This window comes from Rhinopithecus roxellana, chromosome 20, assembly GCF_007565055.1.
Source record: "Rhinopithecus roxellana isolate Shanxi Qingling chromosome 20, ASM756505v1, whole genome shotgun sequence".
Lineage (NCBI taxonomy): Eukaryota > Metazoa > Chordata > Mammalia > Primates > Cercopithecidae > Rhinopithecus > Rhinopithecus roxellana.
In genome coordinates this window covers 31,027,057-31,039,232 of record NC_044568.1, presented here as the reverse complement: position 1 = coordinate 31,039,232, position 12,176 = coordinate 31,027,057, and the positions used below count along the sequence as shown (strand labels likewise).

The 12,176-nt window shown below is 38.1% G+C and overlaps 1 protein-coding gene across 3 annotated transcripts in view; it reads right to left on the bottom strand.

Moving 5' to 3' along the window:
* VPS35 (VPS35 retromer complex component) overlaps window positions 1–12,176 on the bottom strand; it is a 32,413-nt gene that overhangs the window by 10,936 nt on the left and 9,301 nt on the right. For all 3 annotated transcript variants that reach the window (XM_030925666.1, XM_010354853.2, XM_030925665.1), the window contains exons 6-13: window positions 10,304–10,517; window positions 8,621–8,704; window positions 7,897–8,006; window positions 5,895–5,991; window positions 5,645–5,793; window positions 3,608–3,815; window positions 3,042–3,197; window positions 220–342 (exon numbers count right to left, since the gene is read on the bottom strand). In XM_030925666.1, the coding sequence (XP_030781526.1) occupies window positions 220–342; window positions 3,042–3,197; window positions 3,608–3,815; window positions 5,645–5,793; window positions 5,895–5,991; window positions 7,897–8,006; window positions 8,621–8,704; window positions 10,304–10,517 (1,141 nt within the window). The remainder of the gene's footprint in view (window positions 1–219; window positions 343–3,041; window positions 3,198–3,607; window positions 3,816–5,644; window positions 5,794–5,894; window positions 5,992–7,896; window positions 8,007–8,620; window positions 8,705–10,303; window positions 10,518–12,176) is intronic.

Genomic DNA, 12,176 nt, shown 5'->3' with positions numbered 1-12,176 from the left:
TTTATGTGATCCCTCATTTAGTATGTGATCGACCAACATCACCGTTAGGAACACTTAGCACAGGATAAGTAACAAATACAGAGTTGATGAAAATGGGATTTTATTATACCACTGTCTATTTTTGTATGTTTGAAATTTTTTATAACATAAAACAAACACACACACACTCAGAGTGATGAAAAAGGAAAAAAGTACCTAAATACTTAAAAGTAAACTCACCACTTTAGAATTCTCTTTGTATCGAAAAGCCAGCTGGTAAGCTGCAAATACCAAAGGTGGCAATGTGAAGCGAATCCGCTGATTTCCACCAGCTCCAAAATGTTTTCGTGCTGTGTTCAAAATCTGACCCAAAAGCATTAAAGAAAAAAAAATTTCCAAACTATGATTAATCATTTGTGAAATAAATGTGGGCTCTAATCATCATTGCTAACATTTTGTGAATATATACAATGTACCATACTTTATGGTAGGCAATTTATATATTTCTTATCTCCTCAAGTTGTCACAACAATTCAGAGACAGATACAATTCCATTTCACAAATGGGGAAGTATGAGTTTCAGAGAGGTTGTATAACCTGCCCAAGGTAGTGAGTTAGAAGCAAAGATATATTTAAATATATTTTCATATACACACATGCAAAGTATGCTGCATTGATAAAGAATGTAGGCTCTGGCCAGATGTGGTGACTCATGTGTGTAATCCCAGCACTTTGGGAGGCCAAAGGTGGACAGATCAGTTGAGGTCAGGAGTTTGAGACCAGCCCGGCCAACACAAGTAAACCCCGTCTCTACTGAAAATACAAAAATTAGCTGGGCATGGTGGTGCACACCTGTAATCTCAGCTACTCGGGAGGCTGAGGCCGGAGAATTGCTTGAACCCAGGAGATGGAGGATGCAGTAGGCTGGGATCATGCCACTGCACTCCAGCCTGGGTGACAGAGCAAGATTCCATCTCAAAAAAAAAAGAGAAAAAAGAAGGCTGTGAAGACACTCAGAGACTCACATTTAAAAGTAAATCCTAATACTTGTTACATGTGTGGCTTTGGGCAAATTATTTACCTTCTCTTAGCCGCAAGTTTCTGTAAACTCCTAGGGTTGCTGGGAAGATCAAGTGACACGTGAGGTTTCACCACGACTTAGCACAAAGCATTCGCTCAGTAATATTAACTACTACTATGACACAAAACAACTATATGCATATTACTGGTACATCATACCTCCTCATTCCAAAAAATATTAAGACCGTTTAAGTCAAGGAAAAGGCTAATATACTTTAAAAGAGCTACTTGTGAAATATTCCACGAATTCTGTGTTTTCCTTGGATTTTTTTTCTGAAATGGTACAACATATAGCCAATTCAGAAAAATTACAAGAGAAAGAGTTTATAAAATGTTTTTTAGTATGTGTGACACAATGACATTCAGATTTTGTGAAATTCCTGATATGGCAGATCAATAAGAGAATGCATTTTCCCTACGGGCGGTCAGAGCTAATGACCCTATGATCATTATACATGGGAATAATGATACAGAAAAAGAGCCATTCGGGTATATAGGCATAGTCTGATAATACAGAGCTAATGATCATTATACATGGGAATAACCAATCAGCCACATGCAGAAGGCATACTTTTTTTTGAGACGGAGTTTCACTCTTGTTGCCCAGGCTGCAGTGCAATGGCGTGATATCCACTCACTGCAACCTCCACCTCCCAGGTTCAAGTGATTCTCCTGCCTCAGTCTCCCAAGCAGGTGGGATTACAGGTGCCCACCACCATGCCTGGCTAATTTTTTGTATTTTTAGTAGAGATGGGGTTTCACCGTGTTGGCCATACTGGTCTTGAACTCCAGATCTCAGGTGACCCATCCACCTCAATCTCCCAAAGTGCTAGGATTATAGGTGCGAGCCACCATGCCCAGCCGGAAGGCATACTTTCTAACTACTACATTTGGTATGCAATAGAAAATGAAAACACACAGACACACACAATCTCACACAGAAACTTAAGGGAATCAGTTAAAATACTCAGTCACTCTGTACAGATGACATAGCTCACAGAGCACAATACCACAGTCCTGGAATGTTTGCTACTAAGCCAAGACAAAGACCATCACACTATCAACAGCAGTCAGCCTCTTATTTCACACTGATTATGAAGTACAGGAGTGTCAACTACAATGAAGAAAGTCAACAGAAAGAGATGAAACAGTCAGGACATCCTCAAGCAAATGTCTTTTTCGTCATAGCAGCCTAACAGCCTTATGCATCCAAGAATGGTTAAACTACTTTGCCCAAACAGTAATTAAGCAGCCAACCGTGCTAACCCTTCACTAAAATAAATTATCTATCTAGTATCGATCACTGATACCCCTACTCAGGCAACATGCTTTATCCATTTCACAAAGTTTCCCTGTGGACTAATAATAAAGATAACCTCATGTGATTGTTCTTTATCAGAAAAAAAAAAAGTTAAGAAAAAGGCAAATGAATTTTAAAACCTCTCATCAAAAAACAAAAACGCACATTTTCAATGTGACAAATATAATTTATACTTGCAAATTTGGAAAAGTAAAATTAAATGTAAGAATTGTATTTCTTATAAAGTTTATTATAAGCAATACATAGTTCAGAAAAAAATGAACATGGAATAATTATGGGCACTCAAGTAAAAGAAGAGACTTTTTTGTAATTCTCAGATAGTCTTCAAAAGAAATCGGAGCAACTGAATTGTTACTCACATGCTCCAGAAGTTTACAATTATGTTTATATATAAAGTAAAAGCCCACGGATGCCATGAATCTTTTTTTTTTTTTTTTTTTTTTTTTGAGACGGAGTCTCGCTCTGCTGCCCAGACTGGGGTGCAGTGGTGCAATCTCAGCTGACTGCAACCTCCGCTTCCAGGGTTCAAGTCAATCTTTGATTCAGTTGCAATTCCTTCAAAACCATCTAAGACCAGAAGGTGAATTAAACCATTTTAAGCACTTGAATATGTGATTTCACTAGGAGCTGATACAGGGATACACTAAGAGTAAACTCATACCAAGTACTGCTGGTCAGGGTCCTCAGAGCGCAGCAGATGAATGAAGCGGCCCACAAGGCTCTGCTCATCAGCAAAGTCTTCTGGATCAGGGTCCTCTACAGGCTGATCTGGCTGATCTTGAATCAATGTGGATACCAAATTCATTATGGAATCCACCTGTAACATGTGAGGCACAAGAAACCCACTGATGTGAAACCACTGGCATACAAAGCCACTGTCAAAAGTGTTTCCAGTTATAAAATTACAATACAGTATCAACAAGATATTCCTTTTTTCGGTTAGAAAGTCAATACACATGTATGTCATACACACATATACAGACAAAAGTCTGGAAAGATATGCACAAAATGTTAATTAACAGTGGTTATTCGCTACCTGGTGGAATTATAAATGTTTTATGATTCTTTATACATCTCCAATTTTCTAATTTATATAATGAAATGAGTAAGTTACTTGTAAATTTTCTTTAGTATTGAATTACCCTCCCCTCCCATCTCAGGTATCTAGGTCCATAGTCTAAAATTGTAACACTGTATCCCTAAAATAGCATGGAGGTATTCTCTTACCTGGTCTTGAGAGACAATTTCTGTGTTATAATCCAGAACATTACTAAGCACATAACAACTCATGCTCTTTCTGGACTCATAGTCAAAGTATTCAAAGAGTGGGTGAAAATGTTTTAATTTCAAGACTGTTAAAATATTGTTGTAAGTGTCAACTGGTATTTTCAAAAGTCTGGTGAGTTCCTTTGAAACTGCACTACTGGTAGCAATACTACAAAAAGAAAAACAGAAGTCTTAATGAACAAAATTAACTTTCTCTATACACAAATAGCACTTGTTCTGTAAGAATTTGAAATTTTTCATTACACATTAAAGGAAATGGGTGAAGTGAATCATACCACCACAGAAGACTGTAACAACCTCCTTTCAAGAGGATAAAAAATACTTATCTAAACACAAATATATATATTCATCTATTATTTTTCTGTTGATACAAAACTAGAAACAGTTTCCAACTCATGAACAGACGGTATAGCTGGAGTTAAGATGACTGTCTAGAATTCAATGACATTTCTAAGGGAAGTATTTTAAGTGGTAGTTTGGTTCCCAGGGGGCAGCCAACAAGTATTGTATATTCACGATGAAAATAAATAGGAAAAAGAATCCATGCAAAACCAGCAATTCGACACAATAGAAAAATATATAAACTATTTCTTCTGCATCAGATGTTGGTGATTAAGGAAAAGCAGGCTGACTGACTTAGGTAGTGGTTAGTAAAAGCATTCTGTAGATACTGAGGCATATTGGGGCATTTATTACAACCTCTTTAGAGGTTATTTCCAATGATTTTGTCTATTTTTACTTTAAAATTCACTTGGGGAGGAAGACATAGATACTTCATTTAGTTAGTTTTTTTATTTAAATTTTTTTAATTTTTAATTTTATTTTTTATTAGAGACAGGGTCTCGCTCTGTTGCCCAGGCTGTTCTCAAACTCCTGGGCTCAAGTGATTCTCCCAACTCAGCCTCCTGAATAGCTGGGATGACAGGTGCGAGCCACCACACCTGGCACATCATTTAATTTTCTCTCACACTTATTCCATATCTGAACTTATTTTCTGTTCACACACACACAAAACTAAAATGACCAAACGAAAAAGGGTAACACAAACGGAGGAAAAAAAGAATAAACTTTTTTGATGCAGGTAAACCACTAGAAGGGAGATAGAAAGGAGGAAGATGACATGAGGTAAAATTCTGAAGAATATGGGCGGGGGAGGCAGGCCTGGCTTGACCCAAGTCCAGAGCAGTGGGGAATGGGGCAGGAAGGGAACTGCGGGGGAAGGTAACAGGATCCGAGCTGCCCACAGTGGCCACTAGAGGACGCCATAGGTCTAGGACAGAACAGCTGAGGAGACTTCAAGTTGGAAACAAGACTGTTCATACTTCCTTGAAGGTATCAAAATCGAAGCTCAAAATAGAAAAGATATTTAAACCAATTTAATTCTGCACCTTAAATATATATACACCCTTCATTTTTCACCACATGCTCATTTGTAGGAAAACACCTCTTATGGAAATAAATACTGCCTGACAAAGTGTCCTTACCAGTTTAGGAACTCATTCACATACAGCAAGCTCCTCCAACCCGCAGCCCACAGGCTGCATGCAGCCCAGGATGGCTTTGAATGCAGCCCAACACAAATTGGTAAGCCTTCTTAAAACATTATCAGTTTTTTGCGATTTTTTTTTAAGCTCATCAGCTATTGTTAGTAATAGTGTATTTTATGTGTGGCCCAAGAAAATGCTTCTTCCAATGTGGCCCAGGGAAGCCAAAAGACTGATGCCCCTGATACACAGAAAGGGATCCAAATTGGAGTCACTGGTCCCTGAAGACTGCCTATAGTCCATAGGTACCACAATTTCATTAATATACACAACCAAGTAATTGGTAAACACTTTCTGCCCCTAGTAGTGATCATCTTAATGCATGATTAAAACAAGACAAATGCCAGCATTTCAAAAAACAATTGAGAAAGAAAAGCAAATCTAGGACAAAAGTGTCTTTATGAGGATTTTTACAAAAATGTAACTGACTTACTGTTCAAGGTTGAGCTTATTGAATATCTCCACTGTTGTTTCTAGAACTTTATCAACATAGTCCACACGATCAGGGTAACATTTCATGGCAAGATTAATGAGAGAGACTTGTAAAGATACAACATCCTCTGAAGGCATGTCTTGTCTAGACTGGAATGTTTAGAAAACCATACAATTTATTTTAAACAATTGTAAAAGGAAGGCAGAGAAGTTTCAAAATTTTGAGAACTTAGGAGAAATGCTACACAAACCTGTATCACTGTAGCCACCTGCTGTGAAAATATATCAAAAAGTTTAATATCCGCTGGGATTCCAGGTCCATCTTCACGGTGAGCAAATAAAGCTAATCTAAAAAAAAAACAAAACCCCTTTATTTTAAAAGATATAGGGTTTGGGTAGTGAGATCATGGATGACATCTTATTCTTCATTGCTTTTCTATATTTTGTATGAGCTCAAAAGGCTTTTTTTTTTTTAGACAGAGTCTCACTCTGTCGCCTAGGCTGGAGTGCAGTTGTGCACTCTCAGCTCAATGAAACCTCCATCTGTTGGGCTCAAGCTATCCTCCTCCCACCTAGGACTCCTGAGTAGCTGGGGCTAACAGCATGTGCAACCACGCCCAGATAATTTTTGTGCTTTCTGTAGTGATGGGGTTTCACCATGTTGCCCAGGGTAGGACTAACCTGGACTCCAGCAAGCCTCCCTCCTTGGCCTCCCAAAGTGTTGGGATTACAGATGTGAGCCACTGTACCTGGCCTCCTCAATTCATTTTTAACTAAACAGTTTTGCCAGTGCAACCTTTTTTCATCAGCATTCTTATTTCATACCATACTAAGGAGATTTTCAACAAGATAATTCTCTCAAACTCTTTGAAGCATAATTACGTAGATACGGACAGAAATGCATTGAAATGACAAATGTATTCAACAACCATGATTCAAATAAATAATCTTTAAAAAATAAAAGTACATAGACTATTTTAAGATACTGCATTTTTACTGAAGTTTGAAATACAACTAAGTCTAAAATCCATAAAATTAACTTTTATTTCCCTCATCTCAAATTACTCAAAATAATGTCTGGTTCATTATCATTATCTGTTTGTCACAGTCAGAACTACATCCACATTTTGTTATGCCCAGAAGCATCACTACTGACAGAGATGGGTAAGTGACATTACAGGCAACACAGGAAAATCCAGTTACTAGCTTCCTTTAAGAGTGGGCCCAATCACTATGGAATTTTTGCTGCCCAGGATTGAGCTGATAATTTGGAAAATTTCGTTATCTGAATTCTCAGACTTTAAAATGAATAACTTAGTTTTTCAAAAAACATACAAAAGGTATCTGCAGAAATAAATCTTCACTTAGGTTTCTGGTTTCATGACAATGCTTACAAGTAGTAGGACAGACATTATGTACTACTACACAACATGGCTGCAAAAAAGTCACCCATTGGCCAAGCACAGTGGCTCACATCTGTAATCCCAGCACTTCGGGAAGCCGAGGCAGGCTGATCATTTGAGCTCAAGAGTTTGAGACCAGCCTGGCCAACCTGGCAAAACCCCATCTCTACTAAAAATACAAAAATTAGCCAGGCATGGTGGTGCATGTCTGTAATCCCAGCTACTCGGGAAGCTGAGACACTAGAATCCCTTGAACCCAGGAGTTGGAAGTTGCAGTGAGCCAAGATAGCACCGCTGCACTCTAGCTTGGGTGACGGAGTAGGACTCTGTCTGAAAAAAAAAAAAAAAAAAAAAAAAACTAAGAAAATAAAACTTAAAGTGGATGTACTAAACATATTTGATACTTAAAATTTCTTCTTTAAGAAAACATGATGATACAGCGATTACGTGAACATTTCCAATCATCTGTGTCTTATGGCTACTCTAAACCAAATGAGTTCCCACTGCAAGATACTTACATCACGGTAAAAAACAAATTTTGTTCTTCAATATGATTTTTGGATTTGTATGATCTAAAAAAAAAGTCTGCACAACGTCTTTAAATATCAATTAAACACACAGAATAAACATATTATCTTCATGTCTCCTGCACATTTAGGTTAAGCCTCTTTCGTGTCTAACCAAGGCAAGTACCTAGTACTCATAATCACAAAGCTACATTATTTATAGTATAATTAAATTAAGATCATTGGTATGATAAAGATGTAACAGAGACAAATAATTCAAAAAATGTTTAAAATTCATTACTGCCAAGTCCGAGCATGTATCCTCCAGTGTTGGAAGGTCTTACCTATCAATTAAAGCAATGATTATGTTTTTCACGTTTACATTCTGGTGTAACTCAGCACAGGCCCGAAGAAAAGGATTCAAAGTCTGGAGGTGAAATTCATCAGGGAAAACCTGAAAATCAAATGATCAATACAAGTAAAAGTATTTCACATAATATTCTGAACTCATATGGTAAAGTTCACATTTGTGGGGAAAAAACACTGTAATCTTATACAACTAAATTCGAACACATTACTTCCGAACCTCTCTACTAAACATAAACTCAGACAGAAATATTCCAATAAATAAAGTGCACCTACAATTAAACTAAAGCTACGGAGACCGAGAAAATTCAGATGACTCATTCCTACAGTTTGGAGGAAAACAAACCACATTGATACAAAGACCAAGTTATAAGTCGGAAACAGAAAACCCCTGTTTTTAAATTATTTTTAGAAGAAGCAAGATTACAGGGAAAAAAAATTTTTTTTTAATTATTTTAAATTCTTATAGAAATGGCATCTTGCTATGTTGCCCAGGCTGGTTTTGAACTCCTGGCCTCAAGAGATCCGCCCACCTTGAACTCAGAAAGTGCTGGGATTACAGGTGTGAGTCACCATACCCAGTAAGGAAAATTCTTTATTCAGGAAACCTTATTTCCTATTCCATCAAAATTTTTTCAAAACAATTAAATTTAACGAAAGATAAAATAGGTCATTTAAAAAAAATGAAATGTTCCCACCTACCTGAATAATACACTCCATGAGATATTCTTGAGCCAAGGCATCCCTACAGTTTACAACTTGCTCCAATATGCCAGTCAAAACAATCTAAAAGAGAAAAAAACACACATAAGGGTTAAAATCTGTTTTCAAACTCTTAAGCTATTCCTCTAGCAACACATTTGAACTACTAACTTGAAAATCATATTTGAGATTTTTCTCACCAAGACTTCACTTCTAATCTTTAAAAGCTATTTTCTTTTTGAGACAAGGTCTTGCTCTGTTGCCCAGGCTGGAGTGCAGTGGCAAAATCTCCACTCAATGCAACGTCCACCTCCTGGGCTCAAGCCATCCTCCCACCTCAAGCCTCCTGAGTAGCTGGGACTACAGGTACATTTCACCATGCCCAGCTAATTTTGGTAATTTTTGTAGAGATGGGGTCTCTCTATGTGCCTAGGCTTGTCTCAAACTCCTGGACTCAAGTGATCCATCTGCTTTGGCCTCTCAAAAGTGAGTTTTCTTCATGGCTTGTGCTTGTGCATCCTCAGAAATCTTCGTCTAATCCTAGGTCATAAAGATTTCCTCTGTGTTTTCTTCTAACAGTTTTAGGTTCTATATTTAGGTCTCTGATAGATTTTGTGTTTTTTCTGTACGGTATGAGAGATGAGGGTCAAGGTTCAGGGTTTTTTGTTGTTTGCATATAAACATCAAATTGTTCCAGAATCACTTGCTGAAAAGGTTGCCTTTGTACTTTTATCAAAAATAAAAAGTCTGGAGGTGAAATTCATCAGGGAAAACCTGAAAATCAAATGATCAATACAAGTAAAAGTATTTCACATAAATATCTGGGTCTATTATGGATTGTCTAGTCAGAGATCGGTAAACTGAGCTGCTGCTTGTTTTAACAAGTAAAGTTTTACTGGAACACAGCCATGCCCATTCACTTCCATATCGTCTGTGGCTGCTTTTGCACCATATCTGCAGTGTTAGTAGTTGTTGACCAGGGGTGTCCAATCGTTTGGCTTGAAGAATTAGAAGAATTGTCTTGGGCCATACATAAAATACACTAATAACAGATGATGAGCTTTAAAAAAAAAAGCAAAAAAATCTCATGTTTTAAAGTTTACAAACTTTTGTTGGGCCATGTTCCAAGCTGCCCTGGGCTGCAGGTTGGATAAGCTTGTTGTACAGCATATGTCTTGCAAAGCCAAAAACCATTTACTATCTGGTCCCTCACAGGTAAAGTTTGCCATTCCCTGTTTTATTCTCCTCCATTGATTTGTGTGTCTATCCTTTTCACCAATACCACACAAGCTCTCACTGTAGCTTCAGAGTAAATCATGAATTCAGGTAGTCTGAGTCTTTCAACATGTTCTTCCTTTTCAAATTTGTTGTAGCTGTTCCAGGTTCTTTGTTTCCTCATATAAATTTCAGAATCAGCTTCTTAATTTCTACAAAAGTCTGCTGGGATTTTGTCTGAGATTACCTTGGATCTATAGATCAATTTTTTTTAATGCTATCTTGACAATATTAAGTCTTCCAATCCACAAACATTGCATATATATCTTTCCATTTAAGTCCTTCTTCAATAAAAGCCATTTTAAGATGTTTTTCAATGTACTATTACGTAACAAAAATATTCTGATTTTAAAAATCAGATTTCATTTTATCTCAGAACATAAGAAGAGGTAACAAAAAGATATAAACCTGTTTGTAACGTTCCACATTTACACCTTCCAACTGACTGAGGCGCACCAAATTTGTTCCCACTAAAATTCTCAGTTCTTGTCTTTCTCGTTCTCTTTTTTCTCTATCTCGGCTATGTCCCTGATGCTGCATTCGCACCCAGAGTTTGTTCATTTCTGCAAAGTTGAGTAGTACAAAATCCATGGAATCACTGATGTCACCAGTTGTTTCTTCGCTGCAAAGAAACAGAAAAGTCTTTACACAGTATTTACAGCACCAACTTACTACTATCCCTCTCCTTTGTGCATTTCCTACTTATCTCTGTAGTACACCAATGCTTTATAAAAAATCACTTTCAATTTTATTGGCTTAGTGTTAAATTTTAAAGGGAATAGACTCTAGGGTAAAAAGTACCATGGAAAGGACAGTATAAATTTAAAGGGCAAATTACTTTCCCCAACTCTGTATCTGGAGTTGGGCCAACTGGACTTGCTCTTATGGCAAATTCCTTAATTCAAAAGGCTAGAAGGATGGGCATGGTGGCTCATGTCTGTAAGCCAGTGCTTTGGGAGGCCAAAGCAGGAAGATCGCTTTAGGCCAGGAGAGTTTAAAACCTGCCTGGGCAACATAACGAGACCTCACCCCTACAAACCAAAACCAAAAACAAAACGCTAAAAATTTTAACACTTATAGTTTACTGCTAACTACATCATTTTACTGTTGAATATTTTGTTTTTAACTGGAATGTAAGCTTTGTGAGGGAAGAGACCATGGATTTCCTGCTTTATTTTTCTACGTCTCCTAGGATGGAGACTTCGGCAGCTTTCAAAAATTTTTATTGATTGCCTAATTAAATGCTCAAAATGGACAGTCAAAACATAATAAAGCAAATAACTTCATCAATTTCTCTACACTATTAATTTTTTGTCTTTTCTGTACTGTTTAAAAAGAAATTGATGCAGATATACTAAAAACCATTGACGGCCGGGTGCGGTGGCTCAAGCCTGTAATCCCAGCACTTTGGGAGGCCGAGACGGGCGGATCATGAGGTCAGGAGATCGAGACCATCCTGGCTAATACGGTGAAACCCCGTCTCTACTAAAGAATACAAAAAACTAGCTGGGCGACGTGGCGGGCGCTTGTAGTCCCAGCTACTTGGGAGGCGGAGGCAGGAGAATGGCGTAAACCTGGGAGGCGGAGCTTGCAGTGAGCTGAGATCCGGCCACCGCACTCCAGCCTGGGCGAGAGCCAGACTCCGTCTCAAAAAAAAAAAACAAGGCCGGGCGCGGTGGCTCAAGCCTGTAATCCCAGCACTTTGGGAGGCCGAGGCGGGCGGATCACGAGGTCAGGAAATCGAGACCATCCTGGTCTACATGGTGAAACCCCGTCTCTACTAAAAAAAATACAAAAAAACTAGCCGGGCGAGGTGGCGGGCGCCTGTAGTCCCAGCTACTCCGGAGGCTGAGGCAGGAGAATGGCGTGAACCCGGGAGGCGGAGCTTGCAGTGAGCTGAGATCCGGCCACTGCACTCCAGCCTGGGCTACAGAGCAAGACTCTGTCTCAAAAAAAAAAAAAAAAAAACCATTGAATTGTACACCTCAGAAATAAATGAAATTTTTTTTAAAAAAAACAAAATCTGTTGGAGCAAACTGAAAAAAGATTAAAAATTAAAAAAAGAAAGAAAATAAATGAATAAACTTTTTTAAAAAGGAATGAAGTTCTTTAATCTGGGGACCTGTCATGTGAACAGCTTACCCCACTGAAGACCACGGTTGGCTGACCATCTGTCCCTGCTGTGGGATAAAAGTACAGTAGACTTTGATGCTAGAATACTGATTACACAAGAGACGGGAGTGTCTCTGAATGGCTTTTATTATTTCTCTTCTGGAGTTAA